Source organism: Mya arenaria, chromosome 10, assembly GCF_026914265.1.
Source record: "Mya arenaria isolate MELC-2E11 chromosome 10, ASM2691426v1".
NCBI classification, from domain to species: Eukaryota; Metazoa; Mollusca; class Bivalvia; order Myida; family Myidae; genus Mya; species Mya arenaria.
Window position 1 is genome coordinate 14,904,407 of NC_069131.1, and position 22,254 is coordinate 14,926,660.

General features: G+C 32.8%; 1 protein-coding gene and 1 pseudogene across 1 annotated transcript; one reads left to right on the forward strand and one right to left on the reverse strand.

Annotated features, from left to right (window-relative positions):
* The first annotated feature begins 6,144 nt into the window (after positions 1 to 6,144).
* LOC128204365 (heavy metal-binding protein HIP-like) lies at positions 6,145 to 12,148 on the forward strand. The gene is made up of 2 exons (XM_052905781.1): positions 6,145 to 6,526; positions 11,733 to 12,148. Exons 1-2 carry the CDS (start codon positions 6,145 to 6,147, stop codon positions 12,146 to 12,148), a joined length of 798 nt encoding a protein of 265 aa, XP_052761741.1.
* Positions 12,149 to 16,052: 3,904 nt separating this feature from the next.
* Positions 16,053 to 17,105, reverse strand: LOC128204366 (uncharacterized; annotated as a pseudogene).
* Between the last annotated feature and the right edge of the window lie 5,149 nt (positions 17,106 to 22,254).

Here is a 22,254-nt window from a genome sequence, read left to right on the forward strand (position 1 = left end):
ATCGTCTGTGTAAAATGCCTTTATGCTTCATGTATGGCTTTTATTTTTAATAAATGTTTTCTTTATATGTTCCCAATTTTAATACAATGATGCTTTTTATTATGAAACTCTATGATCACACAGTTTTAAATCTTATTTAGGAATCATAGCTCTAGCGACAAACTTTTGCTTCTTCTTTGATCTCCAAATTACTCATTCGACTGGCATTCAATGTTGGTCGTTTTGCAAATTGCAAAATCTTTTTAAGTATGCTATTTTCAAAAAGGCAATGACCATGGGTCGTATGCAATATAAAACGAAACCACTGATTTAACTGTTTTAGTCGATTATGTATTGTTCAAATCCGTTTTTATAGGTGCTGAGAGTTATGGATTAATATTTCAACTGATTCTACTACAACTAGAATAATGACTATTATTAGTTGTACTATTTCATTATTGTAGCTTTTTATTATTGCTTAATAGTTGACATATGCTTTATGATGGTCGTTGCAATGATGATCGTGATATTAATTATGCTGGTCGGCATTGTTGTTGTTGCTCCTGCTGCTGTTTATTCTGCTGCTGCTGCTGCTGCTGCTGCTGATGATGATGATCCTTGCTTTAACTGGATTATAGTTCAACGTAGGTATACCAGCAAATATATTACCAACAATTCCAGAAACTTTCTAAACGCTTCCTAAATATACATTTTCATTGACCATCACCCTAACTGGCCTAAACATTCCGTTATGTACGTCTCGCTACGCGTGTGTTGTAATTGACGATTGTAAGAAATTATCAGGGAAGCCGAGATATAATTAAGATATACGATAATAAAGCAAACCTTGGATACATATCTTCAATCTTTATACGAGTACTTATTGGTATTCCAGTATGAATAAAACGGTTAGCATAATATCAATATGCCTTAACTAGTCCATAAAACATTTTAAACGCACCCTTTATATACATTATCCTATACACTTACCGCACTTGGCCTAAACATTCTGTTATGTACGTATCGCTTTGCTTTCGTTGTAACTGAAGATTGTGAAAAATGATAATAGCAGCCAATGTTGAATTAAGATAAAATAACATAAAGCACTTTTAGGACATATGTATTCAATATTTTTACTTATTGGTATTCTGGATTCCAGTTTATTATTAAACGGTAGGCGGAATCCGGTCTAAACATAAGCGGTATTCCGGATCACGGTAAAATAGAAAGAGAGGTATTCCGTATTCCAACTATGGAGATTGATACCATCTTACACAACGTTATTAAATGTTGTTTATCTGAGAGGTCGTACCTCAACTTTGAAAACAGTTGTTTGAGCAGTCAATATGGCCAAACAATTTTGATTCCAACTATCAAAACAATCTACGAAAATCAAAAGCCTGTATTTTAACTAAGATTTCAATATTACGCAGTTTTTTGTGAATACTTGAGGCTTAACTGGCTGGTGGTATGGAGTCGAAGCAGGAGGCATAGAGGCGTGCACATGGCGGCACGCTGGCCTGGCGGGCGAACTTGGTGACCTGGTGGATTAGAGGCCTAGAGGCGTGAAGTTTACGGCTGACGAATTTGCGGCTTGAAATTATTTCAGTAATATTTTGTTACTTATACTGCAGTATTAACATTAACATCTGCATTAAATAAAGTGTAAATAATGACATAACATTGTGACGTCTTCTTGCCGATCGCGTTTTGATAATTAACACATCTTCACCGATTTGAACTCCAATACTACAGACAATTCTTTTCGATTTTGGTTTTCATTGAACACAATACTAAGCACGGGGCTTTACCATGTACTCCAGGCACCCAGGTAGCATACAGTGGAAAATACCTTCCGCGAAATCGGCAAAAATAGTAAACTATTATAGTACGTTTGGCGATAGGCCGCCACCTTAAATGCTATATGACACAATGTGTCACTTTTTATTTATTCACAACATTTCTTTTGCACATAAAGACCCGTTCACAAACTTTATTATGAACAGGTGACTATTTCTACAAGAAGATAAATTAAAATATGTATAAGACCAAACATTTGAATTAACATTTTTACGAAGAATATAATTATTTTGTGTTTACATTCGTGTAGGTATGATCAAAAAAGAAAAAGAAAGAAACAAAACAATAATGATTTTTTTAATTAATGTATGACTAGTGATCCAAAACAATATGTTATTTTTAATGTGTCTAAATTATATATCTTTTTTATATATCAGCGCCATTTCATTTTGTCGCTAAACGACATACCGTCATATATAAGAGGGTGAAAGACACTAAAGTCAAACTTCAAACGCTTGTTTTGTATCTACTGATGAAAGAATAATGCTGATATTGTAGAAAAAACAAACATTAGCAGATATGGTATAGTTTAGAGAACGTGGGCGCACTTCCAAAGCTTTAAAACTGGATTTTAAAGGAATGAACGCAAATGTACCGTTAGAATGCGCTGTCAGGAATTATTGCAAAGAATACATTTTTAAGAAATAATTGGGTATTAGGTTTATGCTTTTATACCTCTACAATGGCCAAACAAATTATAAAAAACCTATAAAACAAGTTGGTATAACTAAGGGATAATATGTATGGCCAAGTAAACGACAAACTAAAATATAACAGACAGGACGAATGCACAGCGGACCAATATTTAGCTCGTATGCGAGTGTGTAAAAGTAAAGTGATTGGACGTATGACAAACCGACAAATATGCCGATTGACAGACGTATACATGCTACCGGATAGACGGACGAATGAACAACGGAACAGTATTTTACAAGTATAAAAGTGTGTAAAAGTTTGGATGTACGCCCAAGTCACCCACTTACCGTCAAGTGAATGAACAGCGGAAAAGTATATCTCAGTATATCACAGTTTATCATCAGTGTGTAAAAGTCAAGCTTTTGGATGTATGACCAAAAACTTGACGGTCAGACAAATATACAGATTGGCAAACGGACGTATGAACAGCGGAACAGAATATAACACGTATATTAGTGTGTACAATCAGGCGATATAAAGTGCGGCAAAGTACTGACAGATTGACAAAAAACAGACGAATGGACAGACAAATTAACATCGGAACAACATTTCACTAGTCGCACTAACCTTTTTATAAGAAATCAAACGTTTTTGTGTTTTTATAACACACACGTTACAGGAAGTATCAAACACAGATCATAAATATACTACCTTCATTTATTTGTTACAAACGTAAAATATATCGCTCTTAGTTCTTAAATGATGACATGTTTACACACAAAAAAAACATTCCCGAAAAATACAATTATACATTATGTTTAAAAAAATCGCTACCACACTAGTGTTATTCCACGTTCGCTCTATGCATACCAGCAGCCTGGAGTGATAGCGCTTACACGACAGTGGAGACCATCCAGGGCAATGGCAAAAGCTATACCAAGGCAAAATCCATCACTCCAGCACGTGGAGTATATATGTTTACACGAACACATGCAACAATACAAATAAATATACACTTCTTCTTATAATGATATAAGGCTTAGTCCTCATTTCAAGTTATCAAGGTGTCAACGTCTATAATAACATTTCTAGTTGTTAGGCCTTTGTACAATTTTATACCGTAGTCAACTTCTGGGCACAATGCTTCACTGGGGATGCAGGCAGGAACCCGTCTTAACATTCATATCGTTGAACAAGTTTTGGTGCGGGTCTCATTCACAACTGATATGCTGTTGTGCAGCGTTGCGACTACATAAAACTGTCCACCTAACATAGAGATAGTTTATGGATTTCATAGAGTAAACACCGTAGTGGCAAATGTCTTTTTAATTAAGCCAATTATAAACTGGGTTTCCATTGCTAACCATAGATGAAACAGTTACAATTAATGGTTTAGGAACATCAGTTATAAATACTTATATAAAGGTCACATATGAATATAGCCATTATGTGTGTGTTACCATGAATTAGGCTTAAAATTTTGCTTTCGACATTAAGGTGTTTGACGTTACGTGGGGGAATAAAATGCAAAAATATTGTATTCTCACAAGAGAATGAACTAAAATAAAAATAAATATGTATAACATGTTATTAACTCTGTAATGACATTGATGGTTTGTTTTTATTATGTCTAATATCGTAGTTTGTTTAGATCTTAAATGTGACGACTGCAAGCGAAATTTTACATGCATTTTGTAATACCATAGTTTCAATTTTTGAACAATACTATCTTTTCAACGTCATTATATCCTACAGTGCTATAGTGTTATAATTACAATGCCATAATGAAGTGTGATACCAAGGTTTAGTTTACAAAGTCAATTTTACAATCAATTCTTAAGGGACAAGCTCAGAAGGAAAACAAAAATCCATTTAGAGGCACACGCTTAAGGTTCTTACGACACCGAACGAAAGACACAAACACCACAAACATACCACAAACAGAACATACACGCTTAATGAAGACTCCGTGGTCAAAGGAAAATGACGATACTTGGTCGATGCTCTATATTTTTAATTCATGTTTTTTTTACGTGAGGCTTTTTCATCAAATTATTTGAAAGTTTAGGTAGTTAAGCTAAATGAAGAAACCCTAATGATTTTCAAGTACTTTTGATTTACCTAAGTGTCAAAGAAAAAGCATTTTATGATAAAACTGGCATATTAGCATGGAAATATAAATCTTCGTAATTGCAACGCCAGACGAGTTTAAAGTGTTGACGCCTCATAGGTACTTAACTAATTTAAAAAACTTTTAAATGGCACATCCATCTTCTTTTGCAGGATATTTCGGGCGGGATTACCCATCAGCAAATGCTACATAGAACCGCGACGTGCGAATTTGTATCTTATAGTAAAAACGACGTAATTTCACCAAAGAAATGACGTCCTACTTTGATGTAACTGACAACACAACTGCTGTTTCCACATATATATATATGTGATGAAAAGGTGTATGATTTTGTTAATCAAAGTTTATGTCTAATATAAACCATATGAAATAGGTTTCCAAATTTTATAAAGTATTAATCGAAACTGATTGCATTACAGACTTTATGATATACGACCCCCTTCTGTTTGTCACGGCTGCTACATATCTGGAAATGTCAGAATTGTAGGCTTTCAACATAAAATTATATTTTTATCTTGGGTGTGGATTTCTTATACAGCATATGTAAGAAACTTTTCCAAGCACTACCGTAATATTGCTTAAATTAATCGGATATGATTAGATACAAGTCCCCTTAACGATTTCACAGTTCACATCACAATAAAACTTTGCGTCGTTTGTAACTTGAACCAACGATACACCTGCGAAAACAAGCATTATTATAAACTGATTCTTAAAAAATGAATTAAAACAAAATATCAATCATAATGTTCAATAAACACCTACGTGATATGATTGTCAGCCATTGACGTAGCTGTTTATTTGATACAATATGAACCATGATTGCATGTTAAGAAAAGTACGAATACAGAGAGATTGTTTAACTGTTCAGCCAAAGGTTCGATTTTATGTAATCGTTAAAAAAACTTAATTTTTTTTGATGACCTAGTTAACGCGATAATAAATCAATCCTTATGTTTGGTACCCGGTATCGTGCTTAAGAATTTATCCATCATAAATCCGCTCGCAATACATATCGCAAAATATGGTTGTCCTAATTCAACTCCGGTGTAATACAGCCGCATCTGTTGACATCATGTTATAGTATGTGCCATTGTGAAGTATTAAAATGACGTCAGAAATCAAATCAGCGAGTAATTCAAATGACATTATTATTAAAAACATGTATCTTTTAAATGACTAGAATCAGTAATGTTTAAATTAAAACGGATATTAGTATTTCATTTTGATCCGGCATGTCGTATTTGACTCCCGTTGACTTTTGCAGATTTTGAATTCTAGTGCCTCGTGGATTAGGAATCTGCAAAAATCCACTCAATTCAGCTACTTCCGCCAGCATCAATACGCAGCCCTAATAACCATTTGTATCTGTTCGTGTCTTCTCCTAACCATGCAGCATTTTGACTTCTACAAGTTGAGAAAATACGGTATTCATTTAGTATTCGATAGCTGCACTTGAATATATTTAACGATTATTTACTCATTCGCAAACATTCAGCTAACCTGTATAGTAACATTCAGTGAATGCTCATTTGAGAATGACTGGACTACTTCAGTTGTTGTTACTGGTCAGCATGACCGTGGCCTCCGAGCCATCGTGTTCAGCATGCTCCAAATACGATTACGAGGAAAAGGTGCTCGAGAGAATGATTCGCATGGAGTTCGCTTTTGAGAAAGTGTTAAAGGAAAACAAGGCAATTAGCAAAACTGTTGAGCAAGACCTAACTCGGATCAAGGAAGAAAACGAACGTTTACACGCGACCGTTGATGCCTTTAAGGACCAACAGGAGCAAGCAGAACGCAGACTGGTTTCGCTTATGGAGGAAGTTGAGAGAAACCAGTCCAGCACACTGGAGAAGATAGTGTCCAATTCTAACACTCTGCTAGAACAAACCATTGCCGCCTTCAATGATATTAAAGGTTAGTTCAGGTTTAAGCTTTTGTGCACTTAAAAAATTAAGTGGCGTGAGTGGTGTGGTGTGAGAACGTTCAAACTGAGAATGAAATAAATTCGGATGAATACTCATGAAAATTTCTTCATTCTGCTTTGATCATAACTATCCATTTAAACAGAAATCTTTCTTAGCTGACCGTATATCAATTTCCTGCACCCCATGTCGATTCATAATAAACATGGCGCATTTAGTTTTCACTTTCTGTCTTTATATGGGAAACTTCTCTTCAGAAATTATTGGCACGTTTTCAAAAAAACAACAACACATGTTCTCAAATTATTATTATTATTATTATTATTATTATTATTATTGTTGTTATTTTAACTATTATCAATTTTATAGTTTTTGTTATTATTATTATTATTATTATTATTATTATTATTATTATTATTATTATTATTATTATTATTATTATTATCATACGGAAATATTTTTAAAGTTTTAAAGTTTTACTTGCGGCATACAGACGGGCATCGTCCAGTATGTTGTCTGATTACTAACTCTGCCCAATCTTATTCATAAATAAATTACTTCATGTCATCTATTTATAACATTATTATATTTTTGAATATTAGAAGATACCAATTAACACAGTTGTAGTATTATAAGTGTTGTTATTGAGTGTTTATGAATGGCGCAAAAATAAGACCGTTATGTGACAGGAATCTTTTTAAGCTTTTTATATAAACTGTCGTAGCGCAAGGTAATGTGGGAATTGTTGCTATCATAATGCCAGTCTGGAATTACCGATTTAAAGATGTTCGCATTAGGCCAGAAACAACTCACACACGTTTTAATTACCCAATGTTAATGGTATGATGTTTATTGGCTATTTCTCCAATGACAGATTCATTAGTAACAATCAAAACCATACATTGCCTTTAACAATTTCACATTTTTTATCGAAAAATCATTTCATCTGAAAACCTACACCATAGAATACCAAGAAAGATTCTTGTAACCATGAGCATAAAACCGGCTGGTGTGTCCCGCTCTTAAATGTAGATATATATGTATGTAAGACTTTCCCACTGTTTTCTCAATATATCAGCGTTAAAAAAAACATGACATTGGTATGATATCTGTCTTAACCATATCTCACTATTTTGTAGCATGACATAGCAGGGTTTTTTTTCAAGAAAACAGCATGGTTTTCCATCAAGAAACCCTACAATTTGGTTATTATGAAACATCATTGTTTACATTTACAGATCATTACCCTGTTTGATTGACAATCCATTTAATTCATATAATCTGTTTAGTGCAGTGTTTTTCTTCTTTTATTATCGATGTTAAAAACACGATCATCTTCCCTAAATTATTCTATGATGCAGTTTGGACAAATTTGACCCCATGCGCTTCCATCGAGTGGAAAGATTCTTTTCTTCAGGAAATTATCGCAAAATCGAAATGTACATTGTTAGCTGCACATTTTATGCATTACATATTAAAGTATTATGGTATTGTGACGAACCAATAAATTACAGCTTGTAAAGGTTTTAATTATATTTATGAAACTTATGCAAGACCCCTAAAGATACTAGCCACTCACTATAAGCAATATTTTACGTATTTTTAATTTCGAGTTAATTTCTGAAAACTGATATACGAATAGAAGAGCATATGCCCAGTAAGGGACTGCTTTTACCTTTTCAATATTCGGAACAGTTTTGAAACTTCAAGTCTTCAAAATATACCACTGACGTCAATTTTGAGACATCTGTCATTTTTTTGCGTTCCCGTTACAATAACCGAAATTTTCATCATCATTCTTAGTTCACCGCAATGAAATTTCAACCTAAAGTTCGTCTTGTGGTAACGTTCAAAGACATATATTTTTCTTTCTTATTATTTACGTTTTTTTAATTTTCAATTCAATTGAAACGTCAAATTTCGCGGGAAAAACGGAGGCGTGTTTCGCTGAAAAAAGTGCGCCTTTCGTTTAATTTTTGATTTTTTTAAATACATGTGTTCATTTTTTATTACAAATCGCTGAATATCAAGAAAAGTGTACCTTACCGACTTTGTTTGTGCGCAATTTCAAATAATATTACCCCCATATCTGTTTCTTATTCAATACGTATTGTATTAAAACGTTTACCATGACGTTAATCGAACTCATTGTTTTGTAAATTTAATGGTAAGATTATAAATTTTAGAGTGTCTTGTTTAGTATAAAACTCTGATAAGTTGTATGTAAGGGATATTTGTTATTGTTGTTGTACAAAATATCTATTTTGACACAAGACGGCGCTAAATAACCAACTTTATACATCGACGAATGACTTAAATCTGGCGGCAATTTAATGAGAGGCTTTCTAAATGATTTAGCAATCTCATTTGCTGAATAAGAATAATTTGATTATACACATCAACAATATTTCAAGTCATGGGACTATGCTGATTAGTGCTTTGTTTTTTTATATATTCATATACAGTAATAACTCCACAACAAATAGTTCAACTACTTTTTCAGTTACCATTTTATTTCGATAAATATCAGCATAGATCTGCAGTTAAAAGGCTCTAGACTAAGCAAAAGCATAGTAAATTCAGCGTGTGACATGCATTTCATTCACAAAACATAACATACAAACAAAAAACAGATAATCGACAGAAATCAACATCGTAATAAGCACAAATGGATCCAGGCAGTAGATGTGGTGCAACCGCCACCCCTCCCCCTTAAAAACATCCAAGTTTATTTCTTTTTGTCATTATCGGAGCAAAATGTAATAAAAAACGCGATAATAGAGGTCAGTGATTTGGTTCTTAGTTTGATGTAACCAATTGGTTATCGTTGTATAAAAAAAACATGCAATTAATAAATTCAATTTAGTAAGGTGTGACCATAATATGATGACTAAGTTTGGTATTGAATAAAACCCTTGATACACTTTCAACGAGGGCTATTTATTACACAACATTTTGGGGATTCAGTTGTTAACGTTTAAATCTGATCGGTCATTCTTCGAACAGAAAATAATGACTCATGCGGTCAATATATAACGGGTCGAAAATGAATGTTACACCGGCGTTAATGTAAAACACACTATATTATTAAAGTGACACTCTTATTCAAAATCAATACATACACATGTTTAACAAACATCAATTTTGACTGATTAACCCTTACTACTTACTAAATAATAAATTTATGCAAACTATTATTTACTGATAACCCTTGTATTTTATTGTAGAAAGCGAGAAAATATTAAAATGATTGGTGGATGCTAAATGATTTACTGTAATCTACTATCGTCTCATAACGTTGAAATACCGTGTTTTATGCACATTTCTTTCAAATTAAACTCAGTATCCTTTATAACAACCATTATTTTCGATATGTGTTTATCCTTTAAGGAATATTAAAACAATTTTATTAATTGCGGTAAATCGTATTTGGGAGCAAGAGTGCATCTTAAAGCATTGCGTATTGTGTTTTATACTTGCGTTTTACACGCACACAGCACACACACACAGTACGATAAAATATATGTTCCAAATAGCTAAAATGATGATCTTAAAGTTAATTTTATAAGTGCAGTAAAATGCTGTTTTATTTTGATAGTCAATGCATTGTTTGTTGTAACGCATAACTGATATTCTGTTTTCCTGACCTCATCACGCACTCAAAGTCTTTTGTGCGTACAAGCAATTTTATGAAACAACTTTAAGCGATGCATTCAATGTCCATGATACAGAAGCCAACATAGCAACCTTATCTCGCACTCAAAGTCTCTACCGTGCGTACAATGCGTGTGCACGCGTGCATACATGCCTGCGTGTGAGAGCGTGCATGAGCGTGTGAGCGTGCGCCCGTGTGTATGTGTGTGTGTGTGTATGTGTATGCGTGTGCGCTTACATGCTTGCGTGTGCACGCGTGCTTGGGTGTGTGATGGTGAGTTGGGTGCGTTTTTACGCGTGCGTCCCTTAATTTTACCTGCGTGTTTGTGCGTGTGTTTGTACGTGAGCTTTAACCACCCTTAACAAAATGAGCTTATAGAAACAGTTGAATCTGTTCATTTATGATCAGTGCTATAATGATTTGACAATGCTTACTATTCGGACTTCAACAGAAGAAAACAATGTTAAATTATAAATTTAACACAAAAAAAACAATAACTGTAATATATTATTTATCAGTGGTTTATACAAAACTCTTATGAACATAAATAATATTTCGATTAACGTCGTGTTAAACGTTTTAATACAATACTTATTGAATAAAAAACAGGTATATGGGTTAGATTATTTGATACTGCGCAAAAATGAAGTCGGTAAGGTACACTGTTCTTGATATCAGGCGATTGGTAATAAAATGAATACATGTATTTTAAACAATCAAAATTTAAGCGAACAGTTTTTTTCAAAAATTAAAAAAGGCGCACTTTCAGCAAAACATGACGCCTTTTTTCTCGCGAAAAATGACGTTTTAGACGAATTTAAAATAAAAAAAAACGTAATATAAGAAAAATACAAATATGTCCGTGAACATTTTCACAAAAAGCACTTGATGTTGACATTTCATAGCGGTGAATAAAGAATTGATGAAAACATCGGTAATTGTAGCTGGATCGCAAAAAAGACAGACATCTCAAAATTGACGTCAGTGGTATATTTTGGAGACTCGTAGTTTCAAAACTGTTCCGAATATTGAAAAAGTAAAAACAGTCCCTAACTTGGCATATGCTCTTCTATTCGTAAACCAGTTTACAGAAATTAACTCGAAAATTCGCTCAGGGTCGCATTCCACCTTAAGCTATTATTTTAAAAAAAAATGATAGAGAATGAAAATCTATTTTGCTGACAATTTAAGTAATGTTTTGAAAAATTGAATTGTATAAATACAATTATATCAGAATAAGTTTATCGCATTAGCTGTTAAGTTTTATCATAAAAGTAAGAAAAATTGAAAAAAATAATGTTTTCAACATTATATGGAGTGTGAGTCTTGTTAAATATGAACTGATTTTATATATCTTATCTACAAAATGAAAGGCAACATAAGAGTTATCAAACTAAAGTCTTCATTTTGCTACGCCTATTTCTATCGTATGATAAATAATCTAGCACTTTTATCATTTCGTAACAATAATGCCAAGTAAAACTATCCACTCTCACAAAAAACTATAATTGATATCTATGAATACATCACAATCATTTTTCAGACCAAATCGCTACTCCACTGGTGTTCTTCAACGCTCACTTTCCACAGACCACCAGCCTGTCTACAGGTGAGGTGATTGTGTACAAGACAGTGGAGACCAACCAGGGAAGCGGCTACAGCGCCACCACGGGCAAGTTCACCGCTCCAGAACGGGGTCTCTACTTGTTCTTCATGCACACTTGTACATCATCAAATTACTATTCTTATCTCCAGATAGTGAAGGACGGGTCAGTACTCATTAGTAGTGTACAGTATGAGAAGGACGCTTCTACCTGTTCTAGTAGTCAGGTGTTTGTTCTGCTTGATGTAGGCGAAACTGTCTGGGTACAGTGCTCCAATGGGAACTGGGACATGCAACTGCATGAGAATCATTCGTACCGTTGGACCAGTTTTGGTGGTGCTCTCATTCACAACTGAAGAGCTTATTTCATTGCACATAACAAGCCAAAAGGCAGAAAAATATTATCATTAGGCGAGTTACTTTTGTTATAATATACCGTTTGTTAAACAAAATTAAATATCGTCTGTGTACACCTCATGTATGCTATGTCAAGCATTTACAACTGAGATAACATATGTTAAAATTAAATTATGGTTTGCATTATAACATCGAAAGCTGTATTCGCATGTTGAATGTTTTGCCGACTCAAAATAAAACATTATGCTTTATTGTTTATCATCAATCCGTTGTTTTAAAGCCTTTTTCCAGAATAACCCAGTTATTTTGTGGGTGTGTATACAAGTATTTGGTAACATTTATTGATATACATACACAATTGACTCATAAATCAGTGTTAAATATAGAAGTCGTATTGTACCTTGTTTTGAAACTTTATATTGTATATTCTCATTAGCAAAACATCTTGGAATCAAATCTTATGGCCAAATTCATGAAATCATACATTTCATGACAAACGTTTACATCTTCTCTGATCTCCAAACTACTTATTTGACTGACAACCAATGTTAGTCGTTGTGAAACGTCCAACATTTTATGTATGTTATTTTCAAAACGACAATGACCACTGGCCGACGAATCCACTGATTCAGCGGTTCTAGTCAGTATATTTGCATTGTTCAAATCCGTTTTCCAGAGATTATAAAAGTAATATTCCAATTACTTTTGCTACAACAATTATAATGACTAATACTACAACAACAGTTACTAGTTGTACTAGTTCTATACTGTAGCTTTTACTAATCTATGTTAATTTCAAAAGACAATTACCACTCGCCGTATGCAATAAAATACGAAACCACTGCTTCAGTGGGACTTGTCAGCATATATCTATCGTTTAATAAGGTTTTTTTGTATACTGATATTTAAATAGTAATATTCAAACGACTTTTACTACAACTGACATGCTTACGTCATTGTACATTAAAAGCCAAAAGGCAGAAATTATACAATAAAGGTGGGAGTATATTTCGCAGTGATAAATGAGTTATTTTAAAAATGAAATATCATCATTAAGTGAATTATTTTTGATATCATTTTCCGTTAGTTAAACATTGTTTTAGATATCGTCTGTATACTGAGTTCACTTTTGAAATGAAATTACTTTTGTATTATAAGAAAGCTATATGTTTTTGTTATCCTGTGCGTTTTTTCGCCTCAAAATGAAACTTTATTTCTTGATTAATCAGTAATGTATATATGGTTTACCATTTATCCGTTGTTTTGAATTCATTTTTTGAGAATAAACCAATGCCAGTTATTTTGTGGTTGTGTATACATGTATTTAGTTACTGTTATTGATATGCATGCAAAATGTACTTCAGTGTTAAATATAGAAATCGTATCGTACCTTTGGTTTTGAAACTTTAAATTGTATATTCTAATGGCTTGACAAAAATAAACAAATACTTTTCGAGTTACTTCAACTAGGAAAAAGACTCTTTGCTACAAGAACAGTTATGCAATATCAATACTTTAGCTGTTGAGTATTACTTTATAGTTTACATATGCTTTATGATGATTATGACAATAATAATCGTGAAAGTAGTATGCTGGTCTGCTGTGTTGTAGATGTTCTTGATGATGGTGATGTTGATGATAAAATGATGATAGTGGTTTGTAGTGGTGGTGATGGTGATGGAGTCGATGACAAAGATGACGATGATTATGTTGTGGTTGTTGTTGTTGTTGTTGTTGATGTTGTTGTTGTTGATGATGATGATGATGATGATGATGATGTGTCGTGCCAACATGAGAGAGTTGTTGCATAGTTTTATGTCGAAAGGTTTGCTTTACCCTTTATACCTTTATTCATTAAAACGGGAGCACGACTACAAACAGTTAATAGCTTTTCTAACTCCACAATAATTACAATACAGAGTGATTATCCTTGTTACAAAAGTGAATAACTAACACCGGGCACCTTTGCTCATCGGAATATCAAAAATATTTTCGAGTAAGGGCCAGCGTTAACGTTTTGCAAATCGACGTTGCCAAATCTATGACAATACCATGATCTTTTTAAAAAAAGGCTAGTTTATATACTTGCAGGATCGATTCTTAACTCAGTCTTAGCAGTGCAGAAAAATCATATTCTTATGTGAAAAACTATAGAAACAAGCTCAGTAACCAATTTTTTTAAACATGAACCCCGTTTAATGGCACAGGGCAAACGCAAAAGACACAGACCACAAAAGCAAAAAAAATCAAATCAGAAACATGGAACTACAGCACAAAACATCACAAACAGTACAGTGCATATATACTATATAAATAAACTAGGTATGTTTATTAATGATTGTTGCCGCCTTGGAACGGTCAGTAAAATGTAAGTCTACTGAGGGTTTATACTTATTTTTTAAACGTAATTCTTTCGTTTTAACAAACATGTTTATAACAATATAAAACTATACAAACGTGCATTATCAGACTGAGAATTATTTCACAATGAAAATGTACAATTTTATACAATGCGGGTAACAAACTTAATACTTTACAAGTTGAATTAAAAGTATTTATTCAATTGATTTCTTTTTCACAATGTGTAACACAAAATGTTATTCAATAACACAAATTCAGTTACTCGTAGGTTTGTCATCAACGTACATATTAGAGCTATGTTTTAATGATTATTGAAAATATGACAGAACTAGATTTTTGCAAGGTATAGAAGGAAATGACCTATCTGAAGCTTTGATATACAAAATCCGGATTGAAATGATATCTAACAGTTCCTGTTTATTCCTTCTGCATCGGAAAGAAGTATACTTCAGTTGAAACAAGGTTATAAAAGAATTGCCAAAATAAAATTTGTCAGTGAATCATCATAACGAACAACTTGTGAAATGCTTGTTTCATAATTTATTCCTGAAAATATATGTATTGAATATGTATACAATTAAACAAAGAACATCATAGAAATGCATTCATTTTTTGAACAAAAGCAGTCAAAGACGACTATATCCCCCGCCGAATGAATATCTCTTTTGTAGTTTGGCCGAGGATAACAATCGAATAAAGGGCAGTAACTCAATAAAATGCTGCAGCCCGAGGAATCGGTTTAATGTAGTGCACTTGTATATGAAATTTGAAATCGATATGGTTTTATGGTCCCTGTAGACTGCTACTCTCAAAAAATATGTCTGATTATGAAGTTTTATGCCTTTATCACAAAGACTTTGGTTGTAGTTCTCCAGACCAAAAACAATGAATATGAATAAACCCTGGTCGTGCTTTCATTCACAACTGATATGAGGTCGTGCAACGTTGCTACTACACAAACATGTCCAGCTAACATCGAGATAGTTTCTGGATTCCATTGAAAAATTGTCCTAGTGGCATTTTTCTTTTTAATTAAGACAATTATAAACTGGGCATTGATGTTTGATATCTTGCCTCATGTACTGTTCCTTTAAGGCCTCCTCACACATAGGCAAATCCATCAAACGCAGCCTCGCGAATTGGGTGATTTTGTCTATTCTGACGAATTTCGACCGAAACTTTGTTACATAATATGAAATGAAACGAAAGGTAAACGTAGGGGAACTATATATTGCGATTTATTTATGAAGTGTGACGAACGGTTACTGTTATTCGCTAAAATGCGTTGGATCGCGCGAACAATCTTTGTTCTTTCCTTTAGCGATTAAGAACGCAAACATGTGAACCAAAGCGCAACTTTGCGCATGCTTCCGAAGCCGTCCAAAGCTTTTCGGATGCGTATTCCGAATCCGGCCGTTACCGGACGCTGTACAAGACTGGCGAAAACCAGGTGGGGTCAATTTGCCTTCTTACTTTCTTCGACTCGACACCACGTCGTCTTGCTGTTTGACTGCTGTTTGTTTTATTTCCACTTTATTACACTTAATTTGAACCTCTAATTTGGCACCCTCCTGTCTTGCATGGCACACTTCCCTTTGAAGAGTTGAACCAATGCTTCATAGTATTTCTCACAATCTTCACAGTTTTGCTTGCTGTGTTGTAGCCCCTAATATCGACAGTCCTGATATTCTCCAAGTTACGATCACTCCTCCATTCCATAGGAACCAGGTCGCCTCTTCTGTCCTCTTTATTTTGCATAGTGCGGTACCTCATCCTCATCAAGTTGTGGAGAAAGCAGCATGTCTTGACAATCAGCCTAACTGACTGTGGTTCATCTTTAAGAGGAGTATCTGAAATGACCGACGACAAATATTGCAATACGTAAGAAATAACGTAAAAAAATTCTCTATGAATGAAATTCCACTCGAACTGCGATAGGTTGGATTACTTCAGTTGATTCGACTTTAAGCTTATCGAACACATTATTTATGGACCAAACATAAAGATTTTTGTTGTGTAAGCATTTCGACTGTTTGTTTGGCAAACAAGGGATAATTACCTGGAATCGGTTGGCCAAAATGCCAAAGGCGTTTTCTGATAGTCTCCTTGCCTCTGTCCATAGGGTTTCTGCATGTGCTCACTGAGGCTAAAGGCGTCACCCCCACCCACCCAGCCCCAACCCACCAAGAGAAAGGGCATGTCGACGGTGTCATTGGGAAAGGGCTGTGGGTCAGAAAATTTAATGGAACCATCCTGCACCCTATCCAGGAATTATGATGCATTATGGATCCTGGCATTTACACTTAAACCATGCTCTGGCTCCATACCTCCCCCTGAAGCGGATTCTGATGCACAAGTGGATGTTATGTTGTTGTTGGAAGACTTTTTGGCGGGCCATAACAGCCATATACTGCCAGCATCAGGCGTTGTATATCTTCAATTTTGACAAAGGAATAACTAATAATCTTAATATTTTTACTCCTCCTTTTATATATAAAATTTAAGAAATACACAAAACTGTTGAGATACTCAAAACTACTCAAGAAATTTAGATGCGTAATGGTTCGCGTGGATTCGTATGTCGTTGTTACCCATCGTAATGATTCGTATGCAAGCGTCTGACGTTCGTTTTCTGAACGTCAACCAATCGTTACAACTCGCTTTAAATTGTCATGAAATTTCGCATTCAGTTAGCTACAATATGTTATTATTCGCTACATTTCATACAAGTTCGCAATCTATCGCAAAGATTCGTCATGGGATCGTCCTCGATCGCTTGATATGCAAATTAGCTAATGGTGACCTGATAACATGCGAACTCTTACGCCAGTTGACGAACGCTATGCGAAGACATTCCGATTGGTTAACGTATTGAAACGAATTTGAACGAATATTAGACGAAACTTTTATTCGCCACAAATTTTTCAACATGCTTAAAATTTTCCGACGAACAATACTAAACGCATCCATACGAACACCATCAACGATGTACAACGTACATATACAAATTGGAACGAATTTAACTCAAGTCCTATTCGCCAGTACACGTAAGTTGACGTCGGGGTGTTTTCGCCTATGTGTGAGGAGGTTTTTACCAACGTTGTTTAAATTAACCCTAGAGGACACAGTGACAGTCAATGGGTTGAAAACAACACTTATAAATACTTATATAACGGCCATATATGACTATAACCATTAATATGTGTGACACCATGAATTAGATTTAAAATTTTGCTTTCAACATTAAGGTATATGACGTTACGTGGGGGATAAAGGAAGACATATTGTATGCTAACAAGAATGTGAAATAGAATAATAATACTATTAAAAATATATATATTAAGTGTTATTAACTCCGTAAAAAGAAGGATATCAAATTCAGGCAAACCATTCATGTCCTTGTACAACATATAGTCTTACAGTATTATAAAGCAATACATGTTCAATAAAATGTTTTTGTTTAAATAATGCAAATGCTATTTTTCTTAAAAATGAATCCATGCATATTCATCATAAAGCAATACTTTTGTTACTATTTTTTTCTCTAATAATTTGGATTAATTCAACTATATGTTTGCATTTTACATATCATAGTAAATCATTACATAATACAAATCTTACAAGCATGATACACGAAAGCAGTTAATTTATGTACCAGTAATAATTTAAATACAATGAATGTACATATAAACCAAGAATGACTGAAAAAAGGGAAGAAGAAGAAAAAAAGGTCATAGAACATTCATGTAATAATTGTTTATATGATACATTGTATATTCTTTTGTACGAACAACTTGAAATCTGAAAAAATGTAGTTACAAGAACTAATTTCTTACAATTGCCCGATCATTTTTAAAATTATCTGAAATATTTGTATTTTCAAAAATGTTCATTGCTAACGGAAGGCTATTTCTGAAACCAATTACTGTTGGAACACACTTTTTTCTTTTACACAGAAAATAAATTTCTCATGTTCTTATCAAAGTATAACAAATTTGAAATTATTATTTCCAGAACCTAACAATACAAACTTACTGTTAAGGACAATACTTGAGTCATTTATATTCAACTTATTAATTTTTGTGCTGTTATTCTATGTTTCTTGTTTGTGATTTCATGTTCTATGTCTTTGGCGTTTACCCAGTGCCATTAAACCGGGTTTATGTTTAAAAATTTTGCTACTGAGCTTGTTTCTGTAGCTTTTTGCATAAATATTATGTATCTTATCCTGCAATACCAGCTGTATTTCATTGCAATCCTAAAAGAGATGTAAAAGAGTTTCTTCATGGCATTCACAAAAGGAGCAAATATCATTTTCAACCAGCTTCATTTTATATAATAATGAATTTGTTGGTAATATTCTATGAAGAACTCTTAATTGTAACCATTGAATATAAGAATCTTTTGTACACTTAAATACACAACTGTAGACATTTTTCCAATTAATACAGACATTTTCATATTGTAATAACCATTTGTGTTGACTTGTTGGAATTTCATTATTATTCACAAAGATTTTATATAGAATTCGGTTTACATTTGCTTGTGTCAAAATTGGGTTTATAAAAGTGTTCATACATGGGTTACTACATTCTAAAAAGTTAAAGTCATTAAGCACAAATTTAGAATGCCTTATATATCCCTTTATCGCAGAAAATAATCCATTTTTGTGTATGAAATTGACATTCGTATCAATTATTGCTTGGATTTCCATAAGGCTATACAGATTTCCATTGGCATTAAAAACATCTTTCACACAACGTTATCCCTTATTGAATAGGGTATGAATAAAAACATAATTTCCATTACCAAACTTGTGGTTATAAAATAATGGCATATGAATAAATTGATTAACATTGTCTATACAAAACTTATCTATGTATAACATATATGCATAAACAAAATTTTTCCAGAATGTGTTTGACATCTTTTGACAAATAATTTCACAAATTTTCTTTCCACAATTCAACATTATTTTACATCAAATAATACAGACATTAATTTGAAACATTAACTATTTCCATTTACAGTTTACCGTCTTTCGGTATACATACAATTGTTCCCAATTTGATATTTCTAGAAAATGAATTAGACAAAAAAGCATAATTAATCGCTTTTAAAATAAACTTTTCAATATCTTGCCAAAACATTTTATAAAAATTTACTGTAAAACTATCACAACTAGGAATTTTATCATTTTACATTTGTTTGCCAGTATCTGAAATCTCTTCATATGTTAAAAGTCCCTCTAAAGAGTGTGACTGCTGATTGTTAAGTACATTATAGTTGCAATTATTAAGTTCAGTTTGTATATCAAAGTCACATGGTAAATTTTCCTTATAGAGATTATTATAAAAATTATAGGCTTCTTTCAAAATTTCCTCTTGTTCCAAAATATAAGAACCATCTTCGTTTTCAATAAATGGTATATGCTTATCAGCAATCGTTCTTTCTTCTAAATTGCAAAAATAAGTTGTAGCTTTTTCTCCACTTTCTATCCAATTTGCCCTATACCTTATGACAAATCCTTTTAGTTTATTGTTTCTTAATTCACTTAGCTCTGTCTCTAAAATAAGTAATTGATCTTTATTAGTATCTGAAAGATTGTTTTGTTAAAATAATTCATTTGAGATAAAAGTGAGTTATTAAATTTCCAAAGGCCCTTGCCATGCTTAGCTTTTGCAAAACATAATTCTAATACAATAATTGAATGATCAGATTTATTGAAAATATCTGTAACAGACTTTCTAACATAATTCACCATATTATCTGTGATAAAAAAATCCAGTCTACCCTGCTGACATGTGTTCAATCTCCTCTATGTACAATTTCTATTTATCACCATTTAATTCTCTATATGGATCTAACAAGCCTCTATCTGACATGATGTTTAACAATCTCTTTCTAGCTCTAACATTGTTATTTATAGATTTATAATTCTTGTAGTCCAACTCAAGATTTAACACTTAATTATAATCTCCACAAATTATATACTTATCGACATTATTAAATGTATCTATTTTATCAAAAATCATATTAAAGAAATTTGGACAGCCATTGTTTGGGGAATATATATTAGCTAACAAGAACACCATATTATTGTACAATAATTCAATCATAACAATATTTCCACTATTATTTTTTACTACATAACAAATTTTCACATTCAAATTTTTCCTAATGAAAATAGCAATTCATCTAGCATTAGATTTACCATTACTTAAAAAACATTCTCCATTCAATTCTGAATAAATTGTTGTCTCCTTCTCATTTGTAAAATGTGTTTCCTGGATACAGGCTATATCAACCTTTTTTTCTTTGAGTAAATTTAGTATATTAAGGCGTTTTTTTGTATTGTTAAGCCCGCGGCAATTATTAAAATACACTATTAAATTAGACATCAGTACATGTTGTGTCTACATACCCATTCAGACATCTATAATAAGTGTAACTAAATTTTATTACAATGAACTCAATAAACATTTTTTCTGTAAAAAACATTCATACATTGCATGTTCACATATACAACAAATAGGAACATAAACAAAAAGGCTATTAATATATGTAAATTTGAAAACTCAAGTTTTCACTTACTACATGAAACTATTAGTATACTATTTACATAAACATAACTGAATAACTTTAATGACTTTAAATAAAGTCCAAAGTTAAAGGTCATTATGTATGACAAAAACTTATCAACACCTGTTAATAGCAGAAAATAACATTTCATATATTGAATGAAGGATCAGGTATTTAACAATATGGCAATCAATGACTGATCACATTGCAGCATTTACCTGTTGGGGTTGGGTTGTAAGTGCAAAAATACGTTAGTTTTTATCAAAGGTTAAAAGTATATATATATATATATCTAACAAAATATTTCTTACTTACGATATATGACATTTAATCTATCATCTTGAAAGTAGTTTTTTACACCAGGGTCTGATAAGAGAGAACCAAAAAGCAACATTAAAGTACTAATGTTTGCATAACAGATATCTTAAATACTTTAAACCTGAAGCTTCCCCGGCAGTCCTAGCATGGAAAGTATATCGATGAAAGTATATGCCTTTAAACAACAAGCAAAAGGCATCAGACCAAAAAATGATTTTGAAACAAAACTAGAAAAAAAGACATTTTCAGTTATTACCAGGTCAGTAGTGTAATTATGAAAAAAGGATCAGCTCAGATATAGCATCACTTTTGGCCCCGCTTCATTCTAAAATCAGCAATTTTCTCACTTATATCATCATAAATATCAAATTTAACACGAACTTGTTCGCGGGTCCATAAACTGATCCATTGAAAAACCAGCCAGTCTCTATTTGGTCGTGGTCATAAAGTCTGTTTATCAGGATGGTGTTGAGGCGTGTTACGTCATTTTTACACGGTTACTATTGTTATTATTTTTGTTAAAACATTATATCTATTTGACTCTATATTTCACATAATATTAATTACTTCATAAGTCTTAATAAATGTTTGTTTATAGAAGTGTTAACGTTTAAAACTGCGTAATTGTTTGAAGAAAAAATAAAATAAATGTGTTTATATCATGTAAAGAGAGCATGCTTTATCGTTTTAAGACCTTGATATTCGGATGTAGGAGGGGGGGGGGGGGACTTTATGTAAAACTTTGTCACATATTCCTCTTTTCGATTTGAACTTCTGTTTCATAAATGTAGCAACTATAAAAACTATTCCAACGAGTTTACGTCGCAATTATTTATAAGGAAAT

Coding starts and splice junctions, on each gene's coding strand:
- LOC128204365 (XM_052905781.1), top strand. CDS start 6,145: ATGACTGGACTACTTCAGTTGTTGTTACTGGTCAGCATGACCGTGGCC. Junction 6,527..11,732: donor CGCCTTCAATGATATTAAAG/GTTAGTTCAGGT, acceptor ATCATTTTTCAG/ACCAAATCGCTACTCCACTG.